Raw genomic sequence first — 15,293 nt, forward strand, 5'->3', positions numbered from 1 at the left:
TAGGAGAGCAGCCTGGAGAAATTCCCTTTTTTGAGGTCTCACTGTTTACTGTCCTTGGCCTGTGGAAGTGGTTAAAGGAACTGATAAAGAAGAGAGGAAAGAGGTTCTGTGTGTGTATGTGTGTGCGGGTGTGTGTGTGTGTAACCACTTAGCATCTTCAGTAACGCTACATTCTGATATCCTGGTGGGTCTGATTCCTGAGGCAAGTGTGGCATTTGGTAGGAAGATTGTCTCTGAAAAAAGAAGAGTGGCAAGAGGAAGACAAAAACCCACCAAATGATGGACAGAAACAGAAGAAGGTATGGCTCAGATGAAGGCATTGGCGGTGACATATTTTGTGTGTGTGTGTTTTCTGTGTGTGTTTAAGAAAAGAATATTTCTAGTAGGAAAAGCCTTTGGATCCTCAGTTGAGGATATCTGAAGAAATATTCTTTGGTTAAAGATTTTCAAATAGAGGAGTGTTCTGGTTACATAAACTTAGTTTCTTTTCTTCTCTCCTTTCTCCTAAAAAATGTACTGTTTTCTAAGTTTTTCATTTGCTTATTTCTGTATAAAGCAATAACCTTTATGAAAAGTAGTCTCATGAGATTATATACACAAGAAAATGTTAGTGTAAAAATTTTATTATATTATTTGATTCAGGAATATGACATAATTCATACAATCCAAATTTCTTTGTTTATTCTTTAACTATGTTCCGGCCTTTAACATTTGTTTCTTTGACAGTTCTACAGGCAGTTTTATAATATAACCTTATGCCTGAAGGGTACAGAAAGCAAACTTAGACTAAGACAAATAAGCAAAAAAACAGACAATAAAGATATATTCAATAGATTTGCTTAGATCCATTCACTTGGCATCAATGCATAACACATTCCAAAAGCGAGCATATATCAAATTTTAAAACAGATAATCTTAGTTGGGTTTGATAATCGGATAAATGATCAAGGAATTTTGATTGCATATATTTTGGGGCATGCATTTCATTCCTTATTGATCCACTTAGCATTGATGTATCAGTGATTTGTTTTGATAGGAACAAGGAAGGTAATTGTAGAAAGGAGCCATGGCCTTGCTGCTGCACAAACGCATATGGCAGGTGATGAGAACCAAACAGCTAAACTCACAGAGACCTAAATGGCACACAGTCTTGGCACATATGGGTAAGTACAATGTTTATTGATCTAAAAAATGAGAAAATGTTATAAAAATAGGAGTAGAAAACCCTAGACAAGTTAAAATACAGAAAAAGTTTAAGCAAAGTTCTTTGAATCAGGCAATATTTCATATCAAATATTGATCTTAATAGCTAGGTATAAAGTAATCTAAACCCAGGACACTAATCATGTCAAAAGGCAGCAGGCATCCTGACCACTCCAGAATCCTTTGCCAGGGTTAGTGATCTCTGATGACACACTCTGATACCCCCTGGTTACAACAGTGCTTGTTAATTATCAATATTATAAAAATAACCATTCTCTAAATGATTACACCTAGTAAATAAAATTAGAACTATAAGCAAGGATTTGAAAAATGGCAATTTCTCTAAGGGCCACCTCCAACTTCTTCTGCCTGCTTCACAGACCTGCAGGGGAGAAAGGAAACAAAGGAAAACATACTTAATAACATGACTATGCTATAGCATATTAAAAGGAATGATTGGGATTTTAAAGCTTTTCTTATACCCTGCACAAACATTTTCAATGTCTTGACTTTAGAGATTACCACTACTAACCAAATATTGCTGCCAGTAAGTTCATTTCTGATATCTATATAAAATGCATTTGTATGAGTAATGTGGAAGTAGATGTTCTGAATAAAAATATGTTTAACATTAAAATAGATTGGCTTTTCTCCAAATACTGCCAATAAGAAATACTTACAAGGTGTGTACACAATTACTGTCCTGGAAGGAACCTGGAAAACTGAATCCAGAAAGCCTGGGTGGCACTAAGGTGTATGAATCCTACTTCAGCAATGAAACTATTTGCTGACACTATTTGATCAGGAAAAGTTCTTTTGCTTTTTTTTCAGAAGAACATGCTTAGGATGGCAAGAAGGAAATATCTACGATCCTAGAATACTTAATTCTATGTGTTTTGTTCTGTTTGTACCATAGTTATATTTGATGTTTCTGATTCACTCACTAGACCAGAACATTCTGAAAGAAGAGTATTAATTTCCACATTTCTCACAGGAGCTGAAAGAATATTATGAACATGGTGACTGCTCAATAAATATTTGTTTAAAGGAAGACAAGGAGAGAAGAAAGAGACACAGGTAGAGAAAGACAGAGAGAAGAAAGAAGGAAGAAAGGAATCAAGAGAGTTGGGGAGGAAAGGACTGGAAGAAGGGAGAGAAAAAAAAAAGAGAACCCAATTCTTTTTGCACATACATACTTTTCCTCTATCCGGAATGTTCTACATACCTCAACCAACTCCAGCTAACCCTTTTGTCTGACTAACTCCTGTAGTCCTTTAAGTCTTAGCCTTAAACTTCACTCTCTGACCCTCTGACTGCTACTTAAGGTAGAATTTTCCTTCTGTATACACTTCTCCCACACTAATGCTTCTACAACAACCATCAAAGTTTTGTGTAAATAATTAATCCATGCATATTTTCTCCACCATTCATTGTGTGAATTCCACGGTGAGAAGAACTATGATAGGTGCCATGGCCCCCAGACACAACATGTGCTATTCCCTGGCATAGCTTCTGGTTCATCCCCCCCTCCCAAAAAAACCAAACCTGTTGCCGTCAAGTCGATTCCAACTCATAGCAACCCTATAGGACAGAGTTGGACTTACCCATAGAGTTTCTAAGGAGCGCTTGGTGGATTTGAACTGCCGAACTTTTGGTTAGCAGCCATAGCACTTAACTACTATACCACCAGGGTTTCCAAACAGAGTAGAACTGACCTACAGGGTTTCCAAGGAGCGGCTGGGGGATTCAAACTGCTGACTTTTTGGTTAGCAGCCAAATGCTTAACCACTGTGCCCCAGGGCTCCTCCGATTCATTGCAGGCCTTTATTAAATATTAATCACATGAAAGATTTACTCAGTTGATCTCTTGAATTGAATAGTAATATGTCCGTATGTCACACAAAGAACACTTAGAACTGAAGAAGAGAACCACATGAAACAGGAGCATGTGCGTTCCTACAGTTGTAGTTATTACGTGGAATAGAATACCTTTTTTCTCTTTTTAAATGACGCAAGAGGACAGAGCTAGAAAGAAAGTAGCTACAAGGATTCAGATTTTGGAGTCAAAGAAGACAGTAATTTCTTTTATAATAGACTTTAAACATTGTTTACAACTTAAGCAGAACGGGTTTATTACAGAAATATTATAAATAAAAAAAGAGCTATTATCACACTATACACTTCTGTGTATATCCATCCAGACAACATTTTGTAGGTATAAATAAATGATTGCATGTGTGCTTGTGCACTATACGTAGCAAAAAAACAGAATTACATTTAATATACTATCTTGTGATTCGTTTTTATCATGTACTATATTGTGAAAATCTTTCTACGTCAGAATATGTGTGTATATTCAGTTCATATATATCTGATCCTGTCCTAACCAAGTATTCTATTATGAATATTACTATAACCCAGTATTCCATTATAAATATTACTATAACTTTTTAATCAACCATCTTTTGTTGGTCGTTGTTTCCATTTTAACATGTTTTCTACATTTTATTATAAAACACTTTACATCTGTGTTTTTATTGCATGTTGCTATGATGTTGAAAGCCACACCATTGGTATTTCAAATACCAGCAGGGTCATCCATGATAAACACGGTTCAGCAGTGTCCAGACTAAGACAGACTAAGAAGAAAGGTTTGGTGATTTATTTCTGAAAATAAGCCAATGAAAACCTTATGGATCACAACAAAATACTGTCTGGCTCTCTTGCTTTGGACACGTTAGCAGGAGAGAGCAATCCCTAGAGGAGGAGATTATGTTTGGTGAGGTAGAGGACCAACAGGGGCATGGGAGACCCTTGGTGAGATGGAATGACACAGTAACCACGACAATGGACTTGAATATGCTTTTGTGATTGTGAGAATGATGCAGGATTGGGATTTTTTTTTTTTTTTTCTGTTGTAATAAGGTCACACATGAGTTGGAGTCAACTCAACAGTGGCTAACAACAACGACTTTATGAAACGTGGCACTGAACATGATATTTTGATAACTACATAGTGGTGCAATGCATAAATTATTTCTTTGGAAGTAATTTCCTAAATATGACACTGTTGAGTCAAAAAGTATACATATTTCTAGTAATTCTAATAATTAAAAAAAAAATTAGAGCAGATCAAATTGAGTGAACGGTCAAGGGAGGATAGTAAAAATCCCTATTACTTAAGGTGTCCCACAGAGACTGGGTAATGACCATCTGGTAGGGGTACTGCAGTGAAGGGAGCCCTGGTGGCACAGTGGTTAAGAGTTTGGCTGGTAACCAAAAGGTCAGCAGTTCGAATTCACCAGCTGCTCCTTGAAAACCCTATGAGGCAGTTCTGCACTGTCCTATAGGGTCATTACGAGTCAAAATTGACTGGACAGCAAAGGGTTTTTTTCTTTTTTTTGGTTTATTGCAGTGACGAGGCCAGCATTCAGCTGGGTAAGGAGTAAAAAAGAGTAGGTGGTTCTAAATGTCTTTTCCAATTTTAAGATTCTGAGATTCAGTGAGGGCTAAGGACAAACTCAACATCTTTGGTTCTCTCCGTGACATACTTGAGAGAAGTTACTGATATTTGTCTTTATATGTTGTTGTTGCTAGGTGTCATCGAGTCGGTTCCAACTCATAGCGACCCCACGCACAACAGAACGAAACACTGCCTAGGCCTGCACCATCCTTAAAATCATTGTTATGCTTGAGCCCATTGTTGCAGCCACTGTGTCAATCCACCTTGTTGAGGGTCTTCCTCTTTTCCCGCTGACTCTGTACTCTGCCAAGCGTGATGTCCTTTCCCAGACACTCATCCCTCCTGACAACAAGTCCAAAGTATGTAAGACGCAGTCTCGCCATCCTTGCCTCTAAGAAGCATTCTGGTTGTACTTTTTCCAAGACAGCTTTATTCGTTCTTTTGGCAGTTCATGGTATATTCAATATTCTTCGCCAACACCACAATTCAAAGGCATCAATTCTTCTTCGGTTTTCCTTATTCATTGTCCAGCTTTCACATGCATATGATATGACTGAAAATATCATGGCTTGGGTCAGGTGCACCTTACTCTTCAAGGTGACATCTTTGCTCTTCAACACTTTAAATAGGTTCTTTGCAGCAGATTTGCCCAATGCAATGTATCCTTTGATTTCTTGACTGCTGCTTCCATGGCTGTGGATTGTGGATCCAAGTAAAATGAAATCCTTGACAACTTCAATCTTTTCTCCATTTATCATGATGTTGCTCATTGGTCCAGTTGTGAAGATTTTTGTTTTCTTTATGCTGAGGTGTAATCCATACTGAAGGCTGTGGTCATTGATCTTCATTAGTAAGTGCCTCAAGTCCTCTTCACTTTCAGCAAGCAAGGTCATATCATCTGCATAACACAGGTTGTTAATGAGTCTTCCTCCAATCCTGATGCCCCATTCTTCTTCATATAGTCCAGCTTCTCGGATTATTTGCTCAGCATCCAGATTGAATAGGTGTGGTGAAAGAATACAACCCTGGCGCACACCTTTCCTGACTTTAAACCAATCAGTATCCCCTTGTTCTGTCCGAACAACTGCCTCTTGATCTATGTAAAGGTTCCTCATGAGCACAATTAAGTGTTCTGGAATTCCCATTCTTCACAATGTTATCCATAATTTGTTATGATCCACAGAGTCGAATGCCTTTACATAGTCAATAAAACACAGGTAAACATCCTTCTGGTATTCTCTGCTTTCAGCCAGGGTCCATCTGACATCAGCAATGATATCCCTGGTTGCATGTCCTCTTCTGAAACCTGCCTGAATTTCTGGCAGTTCCCTGTCGATATACTGCTGCAGCCGTTTTTGAATGATCTTCAGCAAAATTTTGCTTGTGCATGATATTGTTCTATAATTTCCACATTTGGTTGGATCACCTATCTTGGGAATAGGCATAAATATGAATCTCTTCCAGTCAGTTGGCCAGGAAGCTGTCTTCCATATTTCTTGGCATAGACGATTGAGCACCTCCAGCACTGCATCCGTTTGTTGAAACATCTCAATTGATATTCCATCAATTCCTAGAACCTTGTTTTTCACCAATGCCTTCAGAGCAGCTTGGACTTCTTCCTTCACTACCATCGGTTCCTGATCACATGCCACCTCTTGAAATGGTTGAATATCGACTAATTCTTTTTGATATAATGACTCTGTGTATTCCTTCCATCTTCTTTTGATGCTTCCTGTGTCGTTTAATATTTTCCGCATGGAATCCTTCGCTATCGCAACTCAAGGCTTGAATTTTTTCTTCAGTTCTTTCAGCTTGAGAAACACTGAGCTTGTTCTTCCCTTTTGGTTTTCCATTTCCAGCTCTTTGCACATGTCATAATACTTTACTTTGTCTTCTCGAGCCGCCCTTTGAAATCTTCTGTTCAGTTCTTTTACTTCATCAGTTCTTCCTTTTGCTTTAGCTGCTCAATATTGGAGAGCAAGTTTCAGAGTCTCCTCTGACATCCATCTTGGTCTTTCTTTCTTGTCTTTTCAATGACCTCTTGCTTTCTTCATGGATGATGTCCTCGATGTCATTCCACAACTCGTCTGGTCTTTGCTCCCCAGTGTGCAATGCATCAAATCTATTCTTCAGGTGGTCTCTAAATTCAGGTGGGATGTACTCAAGGTCATATTTTGGCTCTCGTGGACTTGCTCTGATTTTCTTCAGTTTCAGCTTGAACTTGCATACGAGCAATTGATGGTCCACAGTCGGCTCCTGCCCTTGTTCTGACTGATGATATTGAGCTTTTCCATTGTCTCTTCCCACCTATGTAGTCTATTTGATTTCTGTGTGTTCCATCTGGCAAGGTCCATGTGTATAGTCACTGGTTATGTTGGTGAAAGAAGGTGTTTGCAATGACGAAGCCGTTGGTCTTGCAAAATTCTATCATTTGATCTCCGACATTGTTTCTATCACCAAGGCTATATTTTCCAACTACTGATCCTTCTTCTTTGTTTCTAACTTTTGCATTAAAATCACCAGTAATTATCAATGCATCTTGATTGCCTGTTCAATCAATTTCTGACTGCAGCAGCTGATAAAAATCTTCTATTTCTTCATCTTTGGCCCTAGTGGTTGGTGTGTATATTTGAATAATAGTCATATTAACTGGTCTTCCTTGTAGGTGTATGGATATTATCCTATCACTGACAGCACTGTACTTCAGGATACATCTTGAAATGTTCTTTTTGACGATGAATGCAACACCATTCCTTTTCAAGTTGTCATTCCCAGCATAGTAGACTATATGATTGCCTGACTCAAAATGGCCAGTACCAGTCCATTTCAGTGCACTAATGCCTAGGATATTGATGTTTATGCATCCCATTTCATTTTTGATGATTTCCAATTTTCCTACATTCATATTTCGCACATTCCAGGTTCCGATTATTAATGGATGTTTGCAGCTGTTTCTTTTCATTTTGAGTCGTGCCACATCAGCAAATGAGGGTCCCGGAAGATTTGCTCCATCCACGTCATTAAGGTTGACTCTACTTTGAGGAGCCAGCTCTTCCCCAGTCATCTTTTGAGTGCCTTCCAACCTGGGGGGCTCATCTTCAAGCACCATATCAGACATTGTTCCACTGCTATTCATAATACTTTTCAGAAGTAGACTGCCGGGTCCTTCTTCCTAGTCTGTCTTAGTCTGGAAGCTCAGCTGAAACCTTTCCTCCATGGGTGACCCTGCTGGTATCTGAATACCAGCAGCATAGCTTCCAGCATCACAACAACACACAAGCCCCCACAGTACGACAAACTAACAGACACGTGGGGGAGTCTTTATATATCCAGTTCATAAAGCAGCCTAATACCCATGGAGAACTCAAGGACATATTTAATGGCAGCACAGAGTCCATGATCTGCATAGTGGGGGAATGTGTTTTCATTCCACATCCACCTAGAAGTGATTCTTTCTGTCATAGGAAAGTGTTCAAAAGCCCCATCCCACCACCTTGTCATGGGAGAATACAGACTCAGTGAGGTTCCTGACACCTATGAACCTCCATAGAAAGAAAAAGGAAACATCATGCAGGGTACCTGGGAAAATATCTTTTTCTCTTTAGAGGTAAAGAGGGCTGTGAACTTTGAGAAGTCGTAGATAGAACCCATAGTTATCTGACAGTGATATTAAATGCCCTAATACAAGGAAGCAAACATACCAGAGTAGACCAGTGAAGGACAAGAAGAGCATGGAACACAAAGAAGAAGTTCAGCAGAACCTGCACAATGAAAAAAAAAAGAGGTAATACACTGGACTGCAAAAAAATTATCTATTACTCATAATTCCCTAGTGACTTAGCCAATTTCAAGTCAAGATTAATTGAAACTAATAGAAGAACTACATTATACTTTATAAAAATAGTGAGCTACAATTACATATAACTTAACTGTTTAACAGTGTATATATTCTCATTATACAATTCAGTCATTTGCTACTTAAATTCTTGTTGATTTTTTATAAAATCAGGGGCAAAATGTACCTCCATATAGTATTATGAATAGATATGTGGACTGGGGAAGACAATATCTAAATTGCAGATATAATTCTGATGCCCAGTGTGGGTAAGGACAGGAAAGTCATGCTTTACAGACTGCATTACAGACTGAAATCCTGATATAGTTTAGTCAGGGTAGGATGTTTACATGTTACATATGGTGATGTCATAAAATCTGTAAATTAACATATCATCACAAAGTTATGGTGATATTTACACGAGATAGTGTATATACATATAAATACACTCCATGCATAATGCCTGGCACATAGCATTACATCCTAAATGCAATTTCTCTGAGCACAACTCTTACGTATTAAATAGTGTTCCTCCAAAATATGTGTTGGAATCCTAACCCCTATTCCTGTGAATATAATCCTGTTTGGGAATAGCGCTTTCTTTACTTTGTTAATGAGGCCACATCAGTGTAGGGTATGTCCTAAACCTAATCGCTTCTGAGTTATAAAGAGCTCCAGAGACACTGAGACAAGCAAGCACAAATGGGGAGGGAGGGGAAGAGATACCACGTGAGGATTGCCAAGAAACTGAGCGAAGCCAGAGTTACAGACACAGAGGCTACAGACAATAAAAGAGACAAGGATCTTCCTCCAGAGCCAACAAAGAGAGAAAGCCTTTCCCAAGAGTAATTGCTCTGAATTTGGACGTGTTACCTCCTGAGCTGTGAGAAAATAAATTTATACCCTTAAAAGCCAGCCATTTGTGGTACTTCTATTACAACAGCACTAGGAAACAAAGACAGCAACCCTGAGACAGGATACTAGAATATGAAGCTATCTCTGAAGGACAGGAAAAGCAGTGCCTTGTGAGACAAGGGGAGATGAATATTCTAGTTTAAAAGAGTGTCAAAACAAACAGAGGGTATAGCAGATGAAATAAGGAAATTAGGGAGATGAAAGAAATTTCAGGTGTCTTAAAGAAGTGCCTTGAAAGTAAAAGGTTTAAGTCCAGATTTTCCAAAGCAGTTTCTCGGAAGACTAGTCCAGCAAGATATTAGAATAGGTGATCCACCAACAAATAGTTCCCTAGTCAAAGAATTTTGGACAACAACATATATCTGTGTTTTGGATGATCAAAATATTCATCAGCTTATTAAAGGCTCTGATAAGCTCTGCCAAATAACAAAACAAAACAAACTATTTAGTCTGGTATTTACCAGAGTTATTTAATAATAAAATTAATTTTCATCTAACACCCATTTTTTAAGTCTACAGAGAATTCATTGGTAAATGCTTTTTCAACTAGAGTAAAAGAGGCATATTAATTCAGTTTTTATTTCATATAATTCAGTGGGGAAAAAAAAGGATGGATTTTGTATTCAGAGAGACCTGAGTTCAAATCCTGACTCCACCTCTATCTATATAGGTGACCTTGATCAAGTTATTATCTCTCAGTATCCTCCACAGAGGATGGTTATGAGGGAAACACCTTTGGAAGCATCTTTAATTAATGGGCATTTAACACTTTCACAATATTCAAATTTAGATGAATAGAAACTGCAAAGAGCATTTGGATTGAGGATGGTGATTGAATACAGAAGATATGAAAATGACGAGAATCCTTAGTAAGTTTTTAGGACTCTTAAATTTGGAAGGACTTTGAAATAAAATAACCATGCACTCATGATTGAATGCTCCTTAAATCTCAAAGATGTTAAAAGCAGAAAGCAATTGAACTGATGCTTTATACTAACCCGTTGCTGTCAAGTCGATTCTGACTCATAGTGACCCTATAGAACAGAGTAGAACTACCCCATATGGTTTTCAAGAAGCGCCTGGTGGATTCAAACTGCCGACCTTTTGGTGAGCAGCTGTATCTCTTAACCACTATGCCACCAGGGTAAATGTTAGAGGATATCAGAATCACCTGCAGGGATTTTTAAAATGGATTGCTGAGCTCCACCGTCAGAGTTTCTGATTCAATAGTTCTGGAGTGAGGGCTGAGAAAATTCATTTTTACAAGTTCCCAAGAGCTGCTGGCACTCATGCTGGTTCTTTGGTAACCACTGCTCTATGTAGACTGTAGACTGTTTCTTTGGTAACCACTGCTGTATGTGGACTGTAGACTGAAGACGGAGGGCAGCTGTGGCCTGACATACTTGGAGAAATAGGATTTAATCGAGGGTTTGGACACCAAAAGGGGATTAAAGTATAGGCTTGACAGGAAAAAGAAAATTGTAAGGGTAGGAGGTTTTGCACAGGGCGTAAGTTATGCTAATGTAAGATTTTAGAGTTGGAGTTTTTTTTTTTTTTGCAAAAACAAGAAAAAAAACACATTGCCTTGGAAGATGACTAAATTTGAGTGAACCAATGAATTTTAATTCGTAAGATGCTGGAAAGTCATCCAAATGAGGGTTAAAATTTTCTGATGGCAACAGTTGTGATAGAGAGGAAAACAGTCTAAACATCCCATGTGAGTGAAGAGAAGTGACTGGTAAGATTACAACGACAAGAAAAGGAAGAACACAGCATGACAAACAGCATGAGATTAAAAAAAAAACTGGAACTAGAATGTTGCTGCTACCTCATGGCGCATTGACATATGACAATCAAAAGAAAGGACAGCTTCCCCTGGAGAAGACTAAGAGGGAAGCACTATCTTTTAGGAAGAACCCATTTCAAATACGGCAAGAGAGGCATGGAAGGTGTTCTTTAAATAACATTTAAGGATAGTCAGTTTGCAATTAAATTCCAGCCCCGTAGGAGATAGTGGGAAGGTCTAGAAAATAAAAAGTAGTTAAGAATATAAATACAAAAGAAACTTCTATTTTTACAGGGGGCAGTGGAGTAAGGCAGAGTAGGCAAGGATAACAGGGATAAAAGATGAAGAATTAACTGATCTCAAATTTCTGAACTCAATTTTGGCATAAAGTTGTTCTATCATGGAGATTGATGCTGGTTCCCTCTGTTTTGAAGTAGGACTCCATATACTGGGGATGGCCCATTATTTCCCCTCCTTATGGAAAGGTAAGTAATAAAGCAGTTTTGGTGGGGGAACACACAAGTAAGCAAGAGCCCACCCACTGCCACGGAGTCAATTCTGACTGATGAGGACCCTATGGGATGGTGTAGAACTGCCCCCATAGGGTTTCCAAGGCAGACTGGAAATCTTTACAGAAGCAGACTGCCACATCTCTTTCCCATGGGGCATCTGGTGTGTTCCAACGGGAGATCTTTTGCTTAGCAGCTGAGCACTTAACCACTGTGCCAGTAAGCAAGAGTAGCCATCAAATCTAGAAACAAAGACTGTACACACACACACACACATGTTTTTTCCTCACAGGTTGAACCCTCTTGATTCCTTCTTCAGGATAATGCTATAGGTGCAGCTTTATTTAGTAAAAAATAGTGAAACAAATAATTTGAAGCAATGCATTACAGATGCATGTGTAGGGATTGATGTGAATGTTGTACTAATGTACCATTTTCATTGCAACTCTGATTGAACTCTCATTAATATGGAGGAACAACACATTGAACACGAGAGCTCACTGAACATACCCTGTTTTGTAGTGTGTATCACTAAGTCATTTATTACATATAGCTGCCTAGGTTTCTAGATGTTATTGCCTCCCAGTGTAATCAGAGGACGGTCTGGCTTGGCCACTTCCTGAGAAATCTTTGAAAGTCAATTAACCAATTTGAACTAAATTTATTCATTCATACAGTCATTCATTTAACTAAATCAGTCAATATTTATTAGATAAATACATATTGAATACATGCATATTTATTAAATATTTATTGAACATTTACTATGTAAAATAGAAATAGTAAAACGAATTTTTTCCTACTAGGTTAACTTCTAGAATTACTTATTGTGGAAGAAATTAATAAATTATGAAGTATTTTATAAGTCACAGACATTTAAAAAAATTACTTGAAATGTTAACAAATGGATAAACCTTTATGTCTTAATATTAAGGAGAAAGACCCACATGACTTACATTTAAGAATATAAAGAAAAGCTATGTTCTTAGTATGAAGAATGTTTAATTGTACTAAAGCTGATATTTAGAATATTTAGTCAACATTTCAAAACAAGCATTTTGAAGAAATTTGGCAGCATGCTTTGAACGGTTGTTCTACTTATAATACTTTATTATGGGATTGGAATCATGCTTAATGTAATTACTACATGCTATTTATTTCCTTCTGTCAAATTTTTAATTTTTCTGTTTTTCATATATGTCTCCCTTAATTTTCTGGATGGCTTTCCTTGTAGATAATAATTGGGAACACAGTATAAATATAACTAAATCAAGTTGAAGTTTCTATTGAAAGCAGATTTCCTACTCAAATGTATTACTACTTGTTTCTTTACGTGTCACTTTTTCTTATTTTCTTGTTTTATGTTTTCTTTATGATAAACTCTTTCATTGCTCAGTAAAGTAATTCTTCTCTTGATGCTATCTGTGTATGAACCTCCTCATTTTTTTTTTTTTTTTTCTTCTTCTAAAGATGGACTGGAATTTCAGAGTAGAACAAACGGCTTTGGATTAAGTTAGAATGTAAATTGCGACACTTACTGTGTATCCTTGAGAAAGGATAGCTAACAAATCTGAGTTTGTAAAATTGGAGTTATGACACCTACACATTAGGTTGACTTGGGGATTAAAAGAGATATTACATAGTACATAACAATAGAAATTTAATAAACGTCAGCACTCTTCCATTTCCTCCTCTTTTAGAGAAGCAGATGTTTCTGTATAAGCCTTGAAATGTCAATGGCTCATAGTATGCTTGAAGGAAAAATGGAATGTTATTATTCTAAATGTACTCCCAAAATAGACATTGTGGAGATAATTTATGTTAGAGAATCAGATACCTTCCCCCAATTTATTATGAAATTAGATCTCTGTTAGAATATATGCTAACTCGGTGAGAAAGATTCATTATGCCTCATTTTTGAAGTTCTGTGCTTAGATTCTTATTCATCTTCACATACCCTCTTTATTATGCCTACATACGTAATTGCTCAGACACGTTGAAACCTAATACGAATATGCCTCTAAGGGTGAAAGAAGAAAACTAAAGATACAAGGGAAACACTAGCCCAAAGGACTAATGGACCACATTTACCACAGCCTCCACCAGGCTGAGTCCAGTACAACTAGATGGTGGCCGGCTACCACCACTGACTGCTCCGACAGGGATCACAATAGAAGGTCCCAGACATAGCTGGAGAAAAATGTAGAACAAAATTCTAACTCAAAAAGAAAGACCAGACTTGCTGGCCTGACAGAGACTGGAGAAACCCTGAGAGTATGACCCCCAGGCGCCCTTTCAGCTCAGTAATGAAGTCACTCCTGAGGTTCACCCTTCAGCCAAAGATTGGACAGGCTCATAAAACAAAACAAGACTAAAGGTGCACACCAGCCCAGGGGCAAGGACTAGAAGGCAGGAGGGACAGGAAAGCTGGTAATAGGGAACCCAAGGTTGAGAAGGGAGAGTGTTGACATGTTGTGGGGTTGTTAACCAATATCATAAAACAACATGCATACTAACTGTTTAATAAGAAACTAGCTTGTTCTGTAAACCTTCATCTAAAGTACAATAAAAAGAATTTAAAAAAAAACCTTGCAATAGAGTAGATTCTGATTCATGGTTACCCCCTGTGTTACAAGGTACAACTACTTCATAAGGTTTTCTTTTCTGTAATCTCTGTGGAAGCAGCTTGCCTGGCCTTTCTTTCATGGCCCTGTTGGGTGGGTTTGAGCCACCAACCTTTAGATTAGTAATTATACCACTTAGCACATTAGTAGGCATGAAATGCTTACCTGATAAAAAACCGTGAGCTTTTGCAGCCTGGGAGAATACTTAAAGCACTCAATAACACAATCAGAGTACCCTTCCCTCCTCTGCAGTGCAAATGCATATTAGAGGCAGCAAGTTAGAATGCGGAAGCATGGAATAATTAAGGCTACTTATCTACCCGTTGCTGTGGAGTTGATTTTGACTCACAGTGACCCTACATAGGAGAGAGTAGAACTGCCCCATAGAGTTTCTGAGGAGCACCTGGTGGGTTCAAACTGCCGACGTTTTAGTTAGCAGCCTAAGCTCTTAATCACTACACCACCAGGGTTTCTGGAATACAGAAAAATGGGCTGAATTCACAAATGAAAAGAAGCCATTCTTTGTTAGCAAATTAAAGGCAGAAAGTATTTGACAGACGATCATGAAGACCATTCTCCTTTACTTCCATACAATTAATGTAGTTCTGACAGTTGAACTCTGAGAAACAAGCAAATATAGATGTGCCTCAGTGTGAGCCCATTGTCTGCAACTTATGAGCCTGGGGACCACCAGAATGAAGCAGGACAGGACATGAGTCTCCTGACTCCTAGTTTATTCACACTCCAGGATAGCCTCCAGAAAAAGGAAATTAGTCTCCCACTGAGATAATTAAGTGACAGATATGTATGCTCACAATAAAAGATGAGCTGTTATTAAATAGCAGTAAACACCTAGGAAGTGACTAGGAACAAATTCCATGGAAGAATAAGCACACGATGTCATTAATCATAACTTTAGCAAAGGTAAATAGGAACCTAATAATAAGTGAGAGGTTGT

The 15,293-nt window shown here is 38.0% G+C and overlaps 1 protein-coding gene across 1 annotated transcript in view; it reads right to left on the minus strand.

Annotated features, from left to right (window-relative positions):
- Positions 1 to 770: 770 nt before the first annotated feature.
- C15H8orf34 (chromosome 15 C8orf34 homolog) overlaps positions 771 to 15,293 on the minus strand; it is a 520,738-nt gene continuing 506,215 nt past the window's right edge. Inside the window, 2 exon segments of the mRNA XM_049853855.1 lie at positions 771 to 1,585; positions 8,368 to 8,427. Coding sequence (XP_049709812.1) covers positions 1,578 to 1,585; positions 8,368 to 8,427 — 68 coding nt within the window. The 3' untranslated portion in view covers positions 771 to 1,577.

This window comes from Elephas maximus, chromosome 15, assembly GCF_024166365.1.
Source record: "Elephas maximus indicus isolate mEleMax1 chromosome 15, mEleMax1 primary haplotype, whole genome shotgun sequence".
Lineage (NCBI taxonomy): Eukaryota > Metazoa > Chordata > Mammalia > Proboscidea > Elephantidae > Elephas > Elephas maximus.